Consider the following 16,920-nt stretch of genomic DNA (forward strand, 5'->3'; position numbering starts at 1 on the left):
AGGCTGCTGCTGCCGCCACCAAGAAGCCTGTGTGCGAGCACAGGTCACTCTCCACACCGCCCCTCCCGGGAGCCGGTGCAGCCCGCCACTGCCAGGGTCCCGTGATCCAGGGACAACTTCGCCGGGAGAACGCACGGCGCGCCTCAGGCTGGTGCAATGTCACGCTGGTCTCTGCTGCCACAGGCTCGCCCCGCATCCGTACCCCTCCCTCCCCCCGGCCTGAGTGAGCCAGAGCCCCCTAATCAGCTGCTCCTTTAACCCCGTCCTGTCTGAGCGGGAACAGACGCCCTCAGGAGACCTGCACGCAGAGGCGGGGCCAGATCCAAAGCTGAACCCCAGGAGCTGTGTGAACAAAGAAGATAAAGGGAAATCTCCCCCAGCGGCCTCAGGAGCAGTGGATTAAATCTCCACAATCAACTTGATGTACCCTGCATCTGCGGAATACCTGAATAGACAACGGATCATCCCAAAATTGAGGTGGTGGATATTGGGAGCAACTGTACACTTGGGGTTTGCTGTATGCGACTGACTAGTTTCTGATTTTTATGTTTATCTTAGTACAGTTTTTAGCACTTGCTATCATTGGTGGATCTGTTTATTCGTTTGGTTGCTCTATTCTTTTATTTTTTTTATTACTTCAAAAAATTTTTTATTTCAATAATTTAAAAAAATTTTTTATTTTAATAACTTTATTTTATTTTATTATTATTATTATTTTCTTTCTTTTTTTTCTCCCTTTTCTTCTGAGCCATGTGGCTTACAGGGTCTTGGTGCTCTGGTCGGGTGTCAGGCCTGAGCCTCTGAGGTGGGAGAGCCGAGTTCAGGACACTGGGCCACCAGAGACCTCCCGGCCCCACATAATATCAGTCGGTGAGAGATCTCCCAGAGGTCTCCGTCTCAAAGCCAAGACTCAGCTCCACTCAACGACCAGCAAGCTAAAGTGCTGGACAACCCATGCCAAACAACTAGCAAGACAGGAACACAACCCCACCCATTAGCAGAGAGGCTGCCTAAAATCATAATACAGACACCCCAGAAAACACCGCCAGACGTGGTCCTGCCCACCAGAAAGACAAGATCCAGCCTCATCCACCAGAACACAGGCACAAGTCTCCTCCACCAGGAAGGCTACACAAGCCACTGAACCAACCTTACCCACTGGGGGCAGACACCAAAAACAACGGGAACTACGAACCTGTAGCCTGCAAAAGGGAGCCCTCAAACACAGTAAGTTAAGCAAAATGAGAAGACAGAGAAATACTCAGCAGATGAAGGAGAAAGGTAAAAACCCACCAGACCAAACAAATGAAGAGGAAATAGGCAGTCTACCTGAAAAAGAATTCAGGGTAATGATAGTAAAGATGATCCAATATCTTGGAAATAGAATGGAGAAAATACAAGAAACGTTTGGCAAGGACCTAGAAGAACTAAAGAGCTAACAAACAATGATGAACAACACAATAAATGAAATTAAAAATTCTCTAGAAGGAATCAACAGCAGAATGACTGAGGCAGGAGACCGGATTAGTGACCTGGAAGATAAAATAGTGGAAATAACTACTGCAGAGCAGAATAAAGAAAACAGAATGAAAAGAACTGAGCACAGTCTCAGAGACCTCTGGGACAACATTAAACGCACCAACATTCGAATTATAGGGGTCTCAGAAGAAGAAGAGAAGAAGAAAGGGCCTGAGAAAATATTTGAAGAGATTATAGTTGAAAACTTCCCTAATATGGGAAAGGAAATAGTCAATCAAGTTCAGGAAGCACAGAGAGTCCCATACAGGATAACTCCAAGGAGAAACATGCCAAGACACATATTAATCAAAATATCAAAACTTAAATACAAAGAAAAAATATTAAAAGCAGCAAGGGAAAAGCAACAAATAACATACAAGAGAATCCCCATAAGGTTAACAGCTGATCTTTCAGCAGAAACTCTGCAAGCCAGAAGGCAGTGGCAGGACATATTTAAAGTGATGAAAGGGAAAAACCTACAACCAAGATTACTCTAGCAAGGATCCAGCAAGGATCTCATTCAGATTCGATGGAGAAATTAAAACCTTTATGAACAAGCAAAAGTTAAGAGAATTCAGCACCACTAAACTAGCTTTACAACAAATGCTAAAGGAACTTCTCTAGGCGGGAAGCAAAAGAGAAGGAAAAGACCTACAATAACAAACCCAAAACAATTAAGAAAATGGTAATAGGAACATACATATCGATAATTACCTTAAATGTAAATGGATTAAATACTCCAACCAAAAGACATAGACTGGCTGAATGGATACAAAAACAAGACCCGTATATATGCTATCTACAAGAGACCCGCTTCAGACCTAGGGACACATACAGACTGAAAGTGAGGGGATGGAAAAAGATATTCCATGCAAATGGAAATCAAAAGAAAGCTGGAGTAGCAATTCTCATATCAGACAAAACAGACTTTAAAATAAAGATTATTACAAGAGACAAAGAAGGACACTACATGATGATCAAGGGATCAATTCAAGAAGAAGATGTAACAATTGTAAATATTTATGCACCCAATATAGGAGCAACTCAATACCTAAGGCAAATGCTAACAGCCATAAGAGGGAAAATTGACAGTAACACAATCACAGTAGGGGACTTTAACACCTCACTTTCACCAATGGAAAGAAATCTAAAATGAAAATAAATAAGGAAACACAAGCTTTGAATGACACATTAAACAAGACGGACTTAACTGATATTTATAGGACATTCCATCCAAAAACAACAGAATACACTTTCTTCTCAAGTGCTTATGGAACATTATCCAGGATAGATCATGTCTTGGGTCACAAATCAAACCCTGGTAAATTTACGAAAATTGAAAGCGTATCAAGTATCTTTTCCGACCAAAACACTATGAGTCTAGATATCAATTATAGGAAAAAAATCTGTAAAAAATACAAACACATGGAGGTTAAACAACACACTACTAAATAACCAAGAGACCACTGCAGAAATCAAAGAGGAAATCAAAAAATACCTAGAAACAAATGACAATGAAAACATGATGACCCAAAACCTATGGGATGCAACAAAAGCAGTTCTAAGAGGGAACTTTATAGCAATACAATCCTACCTCAAGAAACAAGAAAAATCTCAAATAAACAACCTAACCTTACACTTAAAGCAATTAGAGAAAGAAGAAGAAGAACAACAACAAAAAACCCTCAAAGTTGTCAAAAGGAAAGAAGTCATAAAGATCAGATCAGAAATAAATGAAGAAGAAATGAAGGAAACAATAGCAAAGATCAATAAAACTAAAAGCTGGTTCTTCGAGAAGATAAACAAAAATTGATAAACCATTAGCCAGACTCATCAAGAAAAAAAGGGAGAAGACTGAAATCAACAGAATTAGAAATGAAAAAGGAGAAGTAACAACTGACACTGCAGAAATACAAAGGATCATGAGAGATTGCTACAAGCAACTATATGCCAATAAAATGGACAACGTGGAAGAAATGGACAAATTCTTAGAAAAGCACAACCTTCCAAGACTGAACCAGGAAGAAACAGAAAATATAAACAGACCAATCACAGCACTGAAATTGAAACTGTAATTAAAAATCTTCCAACAAACAAAAGCCCAGGACCAGATGGATTCACAGACGAATTCTATCAAACATTTAGAGAAGACCTAACACCTATCCTTCTCAAACTCTTCCAAAACATAGCAGAGGGAGGAACACTCTCAAACTCATTCTACAAGGCCACCATCACTCTGATACCAAAACCAGACAAAGACGTCACAAAAAAAAGAAAACTACAGGCCAATATCACTGATGAACATAGATGCAAAAATCCTCAACAAAATACTAGCAAACAGAATCCAACAGCACATTAAAAGGATCATACACCATGATTAAGTGGGGTTTATCCCAGGAATGCAAGGATTGTTCCATAAATGCAAATCAATCAATGTGATACACCATATTAACAAATTGAAGGATAAAAACCATATGGTCATCTCAACAGATGAAATAAAAAGCTTTCAACAAAATTCAACACCCATTTATGATAAAAACCCTCCAGAAAGTAGGCATACAGGGAACTTACCTCAACCTAATAAGGGCCATATATGACAAACCCACAGCCAACATCATTCTCAATGGTGAAAAACTGAAAGCATTTCCACTAAGATCAGGAACAAGACAAGGCTGCCCACTCTCACCAGTATTATTCAACATAGTTTTGGAAGTTCTGGCCACAGCAATCAGAGAAGAAAAAGAAATAAAAGGAATCCAAATAGGAAAAGAAGAAGTAAAACTGTCACTGTTTGCAGATGACATGATGCTATACATAGAGGATCCTAAAGATGCTACCAGAAAACTACTAGAGCTAATCAATGAATATGGTAAAGTAGCAGGATACAAAATTAATGCACAGAAATCTCTTGCATTCCTATACATTAATGATGAAAAATCTGAAAGAGAAATGAAGGAAACACTCCCATTTACCACTGTAACAAAAAGAATAAAATACCTAGGAATAAACTTACCTAAGGAGACAAAAGACCTGTATGCAGAAAACTATAAGACACTGATGAAAGAAATTAAAGATGATATAAACAGATGGAGAGATATACCATGTTCTTGGACTGGAAGAATCAACATTGTGAAGATGACTATACTACCCAAAGCAATCTACAAATTCAATGCAATCCCTATCAAACTACCAATGGCATTTTTCACAGAATTAGAACAAAAAATTTCACAATTTGTATGGAAACACAGAAGACCCCGAATAGCCAAAGCAATCTTGAGAAAGAAAAATGGAGCTGGAAGAATCAGGCTCCCAGACTTCAGACTATACTACAAAGCTACAGTAATCAAGACAGTATGGTACTGGCACAAAAACAGAAATACAGATCAATGGAAGGGGATAGAAAGCCCAGAGGTAAACCCACGCACATATGGTCACCTTATCTTTGATAAAGGAGGCAAGAATATACAATGGAGAAAAGAAAGCCTCTTCAATAAGTGGTGCTGGGAAAACTGGACAGCTATATGTAAACGAATGAAATTAGAACACTCCCTAACACCATACACAAAAATAAACTCAAAATGGATTAAAGACCTAAATGTAAGGCCAGACACTATAAAACTCTCAGAGGAAAACATAGGCAGAACACTCTATGACTTAAATCACAGCAAGATCCTTTTTGTCCCACCTCCTAGAGAAATGGAAATAAACACAAAAGCAAAGGAATGGGACCTAATGAAACTTAAAAGCTTTTGCACAGCAAAGGAAACCATAAACAAGACAAAAAGACAACCCTCAGAATGGGAGAAAATATTTGCAAACGAATCAACGGACAAATGATTAATCTCCAAAAATATACAAACAGCTCATGCAGCTCAATATCAAAAAAACAAACAACCCAATCCAAAAATGGGAAGAAGACCTAAATAGACATTTCGCCAAAGAAGATATACAGATTGCCAACAAACACATGAAAGGATGCTTAACATTGCTAATCATTAGAGAAATGCAAATCAAAACTACAATGAGGTATCACCTCACACTGGTTAATGGCCATCATCAAAAAATCAACAAACAATAAATGCTGGAGAGGGTGTGGAGAAAAGGGAACCCTCTTGCACTGTTGGTGGAAATGTAAATTGATACAGCCACTATGGAGAACAGTATGGAGGATCCTTAAAAAACTAAAAATAGAACTACCATATGACCCAGCAATCCCACTACTGGGTATAAACCTCAGAAAACCATAATTCAAAAAGAGTCATGTACCACAATGTTCATTGCAGCTCTATTTACAACAGCCAGGACATGGAAGCAACCTAAGTGTCCACTGACAGATGAATGGAGAAAGAAGATGTGGCACATATATACAATGGAATATTACTCAGACATATAAAGAAACAAAACTGAGGTATTTGTAGTGAGGTGGATGGACCAAGAGTCTGTCATACAGAGTGAAGTAAGTCAGAAAGAGAAAAACAGATACCGTATGCTAACTATGAAATCTAAAAAAAAAAAAAGGTTCTCATGAACCTAGGGGCAGGACAGGTATAAAGATGCAGACGTAGAGAATGGACTTGAGGACATGGGTGGGAGAAGGGTCAGCTGGGACGAAGTAAGAGAGCGGCATGGACATATATACACTACCAAATGTAAAACAGATAGCTAGTGGGAAGCAGCCGCATAGCACAGGGAGATCAGCTCCGTACTTTGTGACCACCTAGAGGGGTGGGATAGGGAGGGTGGGAAGGAGACGCAAGAGGGAGGGGATATGGGGGTATATGTATACGTTTAGCTGATTCACTTTGTTATACAGCAGAAACTAACACAACATTGTAAAGCAATTATACTCCAATTAAGATGTTAAAAAAAAAGTCAAAACTGTTATAAGAAGGACATTATACATTGATAAAAGGATCCATTCACCAAGAAGATACACACATCAAACATGTATTACACATCAGAGCTTCAAAATATGTGAAGCAAACATTGAAAGGATTGAAGGAAGAAACCTCTCTGTAAAAATAGGAGGAGACTTCAATATGCTACTCTCCATAATAGATGGAACAGCCAAACAGAACATCAATAAGGAAATAGAGGCCTTGAACATCACTACAAGCCCATCGGATCTATAGATATACACAGAACATAGCATCCAACAACAGCAGAATGCACATTTTTGTCAAGTTCATATGGAACATTCTCCAGGATATGTCAGGCTGCAAAACACAAAAACAATTAAATAAATTTTAAAAGATTGAAATCATACAAAGTATCTTTTCCTATCACAATGGAAGGAAAGTAGAAATCAACAGTGGAAGAAAAACTGGAAAATTCACAAATATGTAGAAATTAAACAACACACTCAAACAGCCAATGGGTCAAAGAAGAAATCCAAGGGAAAGGAGGAAATATCTTTTGACAAATGAAAATAAAAACACAACATACTAAAACTTATGGGATTCAGGAAAAGCAGTGCTTAGAGGAAAATTTACAGTTTTAAGTGCTTACATTAAAAAAGGAAGATCTAAAAAATGTGATTGTATGTTGGCAATTTCAAACAGTTGAACCTAGTAAAATTGGTTCATGATTATCTTGGACCTTGGCTTTTCTCTTTTCTTTTCCTCCTTAACTCTCTAAACTCTTTAACTCTCAGTAGGTTTTCCAGTGGCAGCATAAACAATAAAAGCATATTAAGTAATTAGCCTGGAGGATGACAAAGAAGCAGCAGCTGCAGTATTGGGTTTGCACCTGCCCAGGTCTCCAGCCATATCTCCCACCAAGATGTCACACAGTCCCCCATCCTAGCCAGACTGAAACCCCACAGGACAAAACCGCATGCAGGCTGAACCCCCAAAGACAGACCCCAACGGACTGAGCACCTTACGGACGGCACCCCTCAAAGACTGAACACTCCACAGACCGGACCTTACACGGATTAAACTCCTCCCCGACTGGACCGCTCACAACAGACTGGATCCCCCATAAACTGAAACCCTCAAAGAACAGATCCCCATAGACTGGACCCCTTACATTCTAAACCCCTCACAGATTGGACCCCTCGTAGACTGAACCCCTCACAGACTAAACCTCTCACAAACTGAAGATCCCACAGACTGAGCCCCTCACATCCCACCCAGGCTCCTTAAAGCCTCTCTGTGTGACAGCCCTTCAGCCTGGAGCATGGCTCCCCCCGACCTGCACCCATCCATCTGGCTAAGTCCTAATCACCCTCCGCCTAAGGCCGTTTCCTCCACTGAGGACTTCCTGGTGATCCAGAGCTCCCTGCGCAAACCTTGAGGGGTGCAGTGCTGGTGGGTTATGATTGCTCCTCCACAAAGAGAGCCAGGGAATCCCCCGACTGCACCTCATGTGTGTCCCCCCAGCCCGTGCCCACCCACCCAATACTGAAGAGAAGCCACAGGCCCTCTGGGCTCTCAATTAGTGCCTGTTGTGAACAGAGAGAAGATTCTGGTAAATTACATGTAAATATATGAAGGTGTCTTAGTCAGAAACACTTTTGTCTTCATTATTATGCTTGGCTACTTACAGAAGACTTTCTGTTGGGAGTCATAATTTGTGTTCTAATTAAAACTGTTTCTGGGAACACACAGTATGAATTATGAATACAATATCCACATGAAATAACACTGGCAACCCACAAATAGGGAACTGTTCAAACAGCTTCATGCACCAGCTAGTGGAGTAGATAAATCATATTTTCTCTTGGAAGCTGCATATATTTTTGTGTCTTGGACTGCTCAGGAATCAAATTAACATTCTTTAAAGAATGTGTGTTTAATCATTAGTTTTCAGGCTCAGCGGGCAACTAGTTGTACATATCTTAATGCTGTCCTGGAATAAAAGGAATATCAGAAATATTAGAAATATCTGCATCTCGCATGGACCCCCAGGGGGTCTGGACACGGAAGACCCTGGAGACTGCTACAAGGACTTCGTCTTTGTACTTCCCTGGTGGTCCAGTGGTTAAGACTCCCCGCTTCCACTGCTTGTGGCCTGGGTTCAATCCCTGGTTGGGGAACTAAGATCCTACATGCTACACGGTGCGGCCGAAAAAAAAAAAAAAAAAAAAGGACTTGGTCTTGTACTGTGAGATGGGAAGCCAGTAGGAGTTTTCAACAGAGGCATGACAAGGTCTGGCTAACATGCTGAGAAAGAACAGTGCAGTGGGGAAAGGCTGGGGGAAGAAAGGTAAGTTTTATCCATGATGGTGGAGATGAAGAGAAAGTGGCTGGATTCTCGAGATAGTCTCAAGTTGGTGACCACAGGGTTTGCCAATGGATGGGACTGTAGGGCCTAAGAGAAAAAAGGTGAGTCAAGGAAGACTTTGGGTTTTGGCCTGAGCAACTGGAAGAAAGGAGTTTACCATTTGCTGGGATGAGACAGACAGCAGGAGAAAGCAGATTTTGTGAAACGTTCAGGAGTTTATTTCGGATCTGATGAATATGATACAATTCAATCAGAAATATAAGCTCATTCTTGAAAAAGTAATTCTGATGTGCCCTTTGAAATGCATCAGTCTGAAGTGTATTTTACTTCCTAAGCTGTTATAGATGTAGAAGGGGAGGAGTTGAGGGCCTGTCCTTTATCATCTCCAGATATGTGGGCTAATACCCCACAAGCAAAGTCAGACCAGAAATAAACTATAAACAAACTGACTTTTCTTCTGTAATTTACCTCAATGTCATTTTGATCTCACACTATCTAAAGAAGAATGTTCCAAAAAGAACTATTCATTATGTTGTACACCTAAAATGAATATAATGTTATAAGTCAATTATCTCTCAATAATAAAAAAAAAAAAGAACTAAAAAAAGAGAAGAATGTTCCAAAAAATAGCACTCTGGGAAAAAAAGATATTTGTCCCAAACCCCGAATAAAATTTAAATACAGACCTCTATAAGCAATCAAGTCTCCTTTGCTGCAGTGGCAAAGGAACAAACATGCTACAGTACTCAGAGTCGAAATAGCAATTAGCTAAGTAATAAAATTACTACTGAGCATCCCCTATTATATCTGAGTGTCAGCGCCCAAGATGATGTTTCTTAGGAAACCAGAAACCTCCCAGGCACAAATACTGTGAACTACAGTCCCTCTCAAATGCTGTGTTCTAGATCATCCCCAAGTATTTAGAAATCAAGGACTTTCTAAACTCTCAAAAAAAACAAACAAACCCACTTTCCACTGACCCAGGCACAAAAAATACAGGGGTCTCAGGAACAAAAACTATTGAGTCTTACTGACAAAAACTAAAACACAACAACAAAAGTAACAATAAAGCCCACAAAATCCTCAAACCAGACCAAAGATTTTCCCAGGATTATATTCTGATCCATTAAGGGTTTCCTTCCTTCCTTCCTTCCTTCCTTCCTTCCTTCCTTCCTTCCTCCCTCCCTCCTTTTCTTTCTTTTTTGCCATTGCTTTTAAAAAAAATCTCACTGATTAAGATAACGAATGGAGGAGAGGAAGGAATAAGAGGGAGGTCAATTCGAATTTTCAAAACATCTGACATAAAACATTTTAAAGGAATATAATCACGACATTCAAATACACTTAATATTTAGGACTAAACTATCAGTGTTTTACCAAATAGAATTCCTTTGGGGACCAACCAGAATCAACGTAAATTGCAGATGACATGGTTGTTTAGATAGAAAATGCTAAGAAATCCACAAAACAACTACTACAAACAATAAGTGAATTTAGCAAGATTGTAAGTTAATGTACAAAAATCAACTGTATTTTTATAACAGAAGCAAGTCACTGGAAAAATGAAGTAAAAACCCATTTACAACAAGATCAAAAAAATATATTTCAGAATAAATTCAACAAAGATATGGAAGACTTACACACTGAAAACAATAAAATAGTAAGAGACATGTTCTAAAGTTCATCCATTCTGAACACTTTCATGCTCTCCTGCCAACCTATCTTTATATACACTACTGCTCATAAGTATACAATCAAGTTGCTTAGAAAGGTAGAATTCAAATGTACTTGAACTTTATCTCATAAAATTAAAGACCATCTGCAGAGACAAACGGATAAAATAATTCCATAGAGAAAGTAGTCTGCATTGAGGACCTATTATTTATGACAGACTATCTCCCACACATTTTTTTCATTCAGTACTCACTATAGCCCTCTATGTAAATATTATTATTATTATGTAAAATTTTTTTCAGTAAGGAAACCGATAAGAAAGGCCCAGTTTCCAGTAAGAAAGGCCCAGTTATTTGCCAAAGTTCACCCAGCCAGTAAGAGGCAGAGCTGAGACATACATATTTGGGGTGCTTTCCTCTTATTTAGTGATGGTTTCATAAACAGAGAACTTAAAGCAAGTGAATACATATAGCTTTGGATTCAAGTATTAATATTTTGTTTTTTGCATCGCCAATAAAAAAGCACACATTTAAATGTACTACGGACATTTTGTGGGGCTTTTTCTTGTCACCAAAATGTCCTGTTTTTCCTATTGGGCAGTCAATATTTGGTGGGAAAGTGATTCACCTGCTTCTTTAAGAGCTGATTCTGTATAAAAGAAAGTCACATGAGTTTCTAGGAAGGATATCAGATCTGGGGGGAACTAGAAATGTGGTGAATAGTAAAACAAACAGAATAGCAAGGAACTAGGAAAGATCACACTTAAGATACTGAAAATTAACATGGAGTCAGCAGTCACTGCCTGTCTAATGGCAGACAACAACACACAAACCTGTAAAACTGCTGGTCATCACCTAGGACTGTCATTTGTCAGAGAAAAATTGCCCACATGCTTCCAACTTGGACACTTTTATAAGTGTTTATACAAAAGTGTCATAATCTACTAAAAATACTTTAAAAATAATGAAAGATTAAATAAATGCATTGATGAAAACTTATTTGCATCCTAACATGATTCCAAGTTAATGTGTTGTTTAAACATTCATAAGAAAAAGGAAAATCGATGAAAAAGAAATTGTTAGCCTGACCCTCAAATCTTCTAAATACCTTTGGAAATTCAAAGTCTGAAAATCATTAATAAATAATGAAATTTAAGTATATATTCTGACCTTCAGCAAAAATCCTCTTTGGTCATTAAGCTCAATAACACAGTGTTCCAGAATTTACTCAAGTCGTGGTGAAAATGTAGCCCTCTGATACAGTTTCCGTCACTTAATTATAACAAGTTTAGTCCTGGAATACTCCTACGAATTTCATCACTTAGAATAAAGCATTTGTGTACGTGGGCAGGCTAATTTCACCTCACATTAGAAAAAAAACAAACAAAAAAACACCTGTTCAAGTATAGCCTCTACCTAGATATTCAGCTTTCTTATTTCTTCCACCTTCTGGCAAGCTCCAGAGTTACTGGAATGCAGAAAGATTCTAAAGGGGGACTATGATAATGGCGTAGTCCGACTCCAATTATACGTCTCGTATGTTTGGCATGAATCACATGTGCATTTATCTGCCAGCAGAAGAGGAGAAGGGAAGGGACAGAACACACAGCTACCATCTGCTGCCATCCCCCAGCCTCCCTAGAAATGAAGACAAGGGTGGGAGTTTCTCCCGGAGACAGGAGCAGAGTGTACTTCACAGTGGGCCCACTGAAGTGCTTTCAGGAAGCAACATTTGGACCTCGCACATTAAAAAAGCAAAAGAGACATCCTAAATAGAGCGACCCTGCAATAGTAGCATTGGATTCCATTGTGAGGACTCCAGATTTTCGGTCTGATTCAGCAGCTGCAGATGAGACCAAGTGAGGTCTGAAGACCACTGTTCTCAGACAGACGCATTCTTGCCCACTGCCCTACAGTTCTCACCACTCCCTGCTGTCTTGCCCGGCCCACTCCATTAATTTATTTTACCACCTGGCCCTTTAGGCATTTGAGTTTGCAACCCCTGGTCTGCACTCATCAATTAAACCAGGTACTTACAGCTGCATGACCAAGTACAAGTGATTTGGGCTTTCATAGATGTCTTCCAGGGCCACAATGTTTTCATGCTTAATCCTGAAAGAAAAAAAAAAAACACACACACACAGAATAGTAAGTACGAGACATGCAAACTTTTTTTTTAAAAAAACAGATGTCATTATAGCAAAAAGTTCTAAGACAGAATCTAAACTCCTTAAGGCGACATTTTTAAGACACCTCTCCATCTTGTCCCCAAACTTTTTCCCAGACCCATCTCCCATGCTCTCTGCTCTTCTTCTTTCTGGAGGCTCTATATCTTACAACGTAGCAATACTGGATTAACTATCACTGCTTCATGTATATCCCACTCTCCTGGCATTTATTCATATGAATCCCAGGAATGGGCCAAAATCCTATTATCTTGCAGGGCCCCACTCAAATGGCTGAGCCCCCAAGAAGAATTTAATTGCTCCCTCTTCTGTAGTCTCACAATGGCCAGAACAGACTGGCCCAAAGAGTCCACTGTATGCAAATCCATCCCCACAACAGGCTAGATCTTCCAGGGAACAGTTTCGTCGTCATGTTCCTGACTCCAGTGTAAGCAATGGAAAACCAGACTGACCTCCTCATTGGGGTTCTAGTCACCATCGCCAGCAAAGGTCAGTTCAGTACCCCAAGCGAGCTAGACTGGTGCTACCCCATGAGTGGTTCCCAAACAGGCAACACCAGCATCTCCTGGGAGATTGTGAGAAATGCAAATTCTCAGGCTGGGCCCCATCATACAGAATCAGAATCCCTGAGGCCGGGGCCCAGGAATCTGCCTTAACAAGATCCTCAGATGGTCAGCCCGCACAAAGTGGAGCTGGAGAAATTCTGTACCAAACCAGGGCTTCTCAAACCTCAGGGCGCACGTGAATCACGTGGGGTTCTGGCTCCACTGCACACTCTGATTCAGTGGGTCCAGGACAGGGCCCGAGAGTCTGCATTGCTAACAAGCTCCCAGGAGATGCTAATGCTCCTGGTCTGTGGACCACGCTGGGAGCAGCAAACTCCTAACGACAGAACAAAGGGAGAAGGAAACAGTCCAATTCTAGCCCCTCGAAATACCGATTAGGAACAGCCTCTGCTTGGAATGTAAGGTTTGGTATTTGTTTAAAGCATTTGAGAGAAGAATCATTTCATTATGAGCTAATTAGCTCTTACTACACGCTTCTTCTCTGAAATGACTGCTGAGCCATTTAAAAGCAAGCATTGAACGGGCAGATTCCTGTGAACCCTTGAAAGCAGGGACTACATCTTACTCATTCTGTTTCCCCTTAGGAGCTAGCATAGAGCTGCTTGATAAATGTTTGCTGAATGAATAAATGATATTTAAGGCTTTTGCTCCTAAATAGCAAGTCATTATTTATTTAGGGAAAATGGATGCAATTTTCCTAAGTGTGAGCTGTCTTCCCCTCAAAAGAAGTTTATAAGGAATATTATCTTCCCTTTGAGCAGATGAAAGAAGAGAACAAAAGAATTAACTAAGAGAGGTAATGTTTTGCTTTGATTGCTGCGGCTCTTGTTAGCCAATGCAGTTGATGTGTAGGAAGTGAGAAGACAGAGTATCCCAAATTCACATTTCACCCGCTTCTGACGTGGAGAACCTAATTATTCGTTAGCAATGGTTTCTGTGGTGCCTGAGCAAAATAACACCAGCAACATATCATGTGAACCAACTAAACTATTCCACCAAGGAAGCCATGAGAGATTAATTTGGAACTGCTGAGACCCTAGGTGTCTGTGGAAGTATCATTATTGGACACACCTGAAAGAATATGACAAAAACAGTATACAGTGTATGGATTTTCCCTCTTTTCAATTTAAAAAAGTTGCCATTGGAATCAATCACATTGGCACGAATATTTCCTTTAAGTGAAGTTAGTTTAGGGGTTAATTAACAGCTTAGATTCATGGGAACACGAAAAGAATGGGGTTTATATACAGAGTTGCCAGACAAAATACAGGGCACCCAGTTACCGTTTGATTCTAGATAAACAATGAACACTTTTTAAATGTAAGTGTGTCCCAAACATTGCATTGTTGTTTATCTGAAATTCAAATGTAACTGGGTGCTAGATCCGGCCACCCAAGTACATGTATCACAGTCAATGAGCCTCCAAACTGGGCTTAGGGGTTTGTACCTGGAGTCCCAGCTCCCCTCAGAGGTTCAGCCAAGAAGACAATTTGAGCCCTGGACTACAGCCATTAATATTCAACTATATACAAAGAATCAACTATGTACAAAGCACTTGCCCAGCCAAAGTAGGAGACTCTAATAAATTAAGAATATAAATCCCTTCTTTGGATGCAGGGGCTAGAGAAATTAGAGTCTATTTAACCGTTATGTCTTACATAAGTTCTTACAGTGGCTGAAATGATACTGCTACTGACTCTCCTTCTTAGCGGATGAATCAATCAAGCAAGCAATCATTTCCTGACCTTCTGCTCTGTGTTTGATACAAGAAAAGTATAAAATAAGGTTTTTCCCTCCAAAATCTTATCACCTTGATGGGGAGACCCATGAAGCAATTAGGGAAGAATTAAATGCTATGCTCTGCAGAATTGTTAAATTCAGAGAAAGCAAGGCCCTGGGTCAGAATTATGGTGAAGGCCTCAAAAAATGATGGAGGTTGAGCTGGGTTGGGTAATGTGTGAATAAGCATATTAGAAATTTCAAAGACATCTTAAAATGGCCTCTTAAATGTCTCTTAAGAAAAGTGGTTTAATTCACTTGTAAATGTTAGAATGTGATCGAAGAAAACATCCTGGTCCCCCAGAGCTGTTCTCAGGTACTTTATTCCACCCTCAGATTCCTTAAGATATACAAAAACTGAACTTAAATTTTTTACATTATTTCAGTACCTAGGTTATCTTCACAAAATGCCATGTGAACATCCATCCACACATCTCTGGGCGCCCACCATGTACCAGGCACGTGACTAGGAATCACAGCAGCGACATCTCAGCCCTCATGGAGCTCAATCTTTCTTCTGTTTACCAGAAATCATCCTCGTTGTAATTAGTATTGACTCCTGGGAGCCACACAGAACAAGCTTACATATCATATAAGCTCTTCTCATTTATCTTGCAAATATTTGAGGGATATAATTTCCCTACTTAGTTTACTCTTCCTATCATCGCCCAATTCCCCTTCAACATGGTTTATATTCCTACCATCATGTTATTGTCACTCTTGTTTGTCCAGACTAGAGCATTCAGAACTGAAAGTAATGATCCCAGTGTAAGATATAGCACCAAGAACAGCATATTAAATAATAGAGTAGAACTATTAACCATCATGAGCTGGATATTATACTTTTTGCAAATAAAGTCTAACATTAGGTTCACTTTTTTAGGCAGCTGCACAACTGCTGGCATATAAAGAAGATAAGCTCCATGGGGGTAGGGATTTTTGACTATTTTGATCACTATTGTCTCACCAATGCTAAGAAAAGGGCATGGCAGGTAGTACTTTCAATACATGTTAGAGTGAATGAATGAATGGATGGATGAATGGAAGACTATAAAGTTTAGGGTCAATTAAATGACCAGATCATTTTTACCTGAACTTCTACCAAACAAGATCTCCTTTCTTACTCAGGCTTGACCTTTTGAGCTTAACGTCTTCGCCTTAGCTTCATTCAGCTCAATCTTCTGGGTTCCATGCAATGCTTCAAATGATCAGAAATATTCTGAATTTTGATTCTCTCTATTATAGTTACTACGCCTCTCCACTTTGGGCCATCTGCGTATTTTGTTGGTACACGTTCATACTGTGTGTCTTCATCCAAATTCCTAGTTAAAGTCTTAAGTGAGAGAGTTACATGCCAGAACTCCATGGTATTCCACCAGAGACTCCATCAAGAAAACCAAGACATTAATCAGCTGGCTTCAATGGCTGCTGAGTTACAAACCCAGCAGTTTTAGCCCATATTTTACTGTACTAACCATAAGTAGACAATTAGATTCTTGGCTGAAATGGCATTCCTCACTTTTACACAGCACATAATACTATTTGAAAGGGAAATGGAATGTTTGGGAAGTTTTGTTCTTAGTAAACCCATGGTGACTCCTAGCAACCACCACAGTCTTTACTAAATGATTATAAACCGTATGCTTAATTTACTGTTCCAGAACTTGGCTGTGCATTGGAGTCAAACTTCCCTGTCTATACATCTCATAGTCTACCTTTTTCATATTTGGAAAATTTGCCGACATCTCTTACATTGTTTTCTCAAATATTTCAACTGTGACTTTTTTGCGGTAAGTGCAATTTCCTTAGTCCCCTGGGATATAACACATCTAAATCTGGTGAACTAATTTTATAACTTTCTTTAGGTCCCACTTACATAGCTGTTTTATACATACCATTTACTGTCAACTCTGTGTCAAAACTATACTAAGTATTTTTAAGGATTTCATTTAATACAGCAATGCTACAAAG

At 39.6% G+C, this 16,920-nt stretch overlaps 1 protein-coding gene across 7 annotated transcripts in view; it reads right to left on the reverse strand.

Annotated features, from left to right (window-relative positions):
- The window catches only part of CAMK1D (calcium/calmodulin dependent protein kinase ID), a 389,771-nt gene that overhangs the window by 143,877 nt on the left and 228,974 nt on the right, over positions 1-16,920 (reverse strand). For all 7 annotated transcript variants that reach the window (XM_036841516.1, XM_036841510.1, XM_036841508.1 and 4 more), the window contains one exon: positions 12,456-12,530. In XM_036841516.1, the coding sequence (XP_036697411.1) occupies positions 12,456-12,463 (8 nt within the window). In that variant the 5' untranslated portion in view covers positions 12,464-12,530. The remainder of the gene's footprint in view (positions 1-12,455; positions 12,531-16,920) is intronic.

Source organism: Balaenoptera musculus, chromosome 2 (genome assembly GCF_009873245.2).
Source record: "Balaenoptera musculus isolate JJ_BM4_2016_0621 chromosome 2, mBalMus1.pri.v3, whole genome shotgun sequence".
Classification (NCBI taxonomy): Eukaryota; Metazoa; Chordata; class Mammalia; order Artiodactyla; family Balaenopteridae; genus Balaenoptera; species Balaenoptera musculus.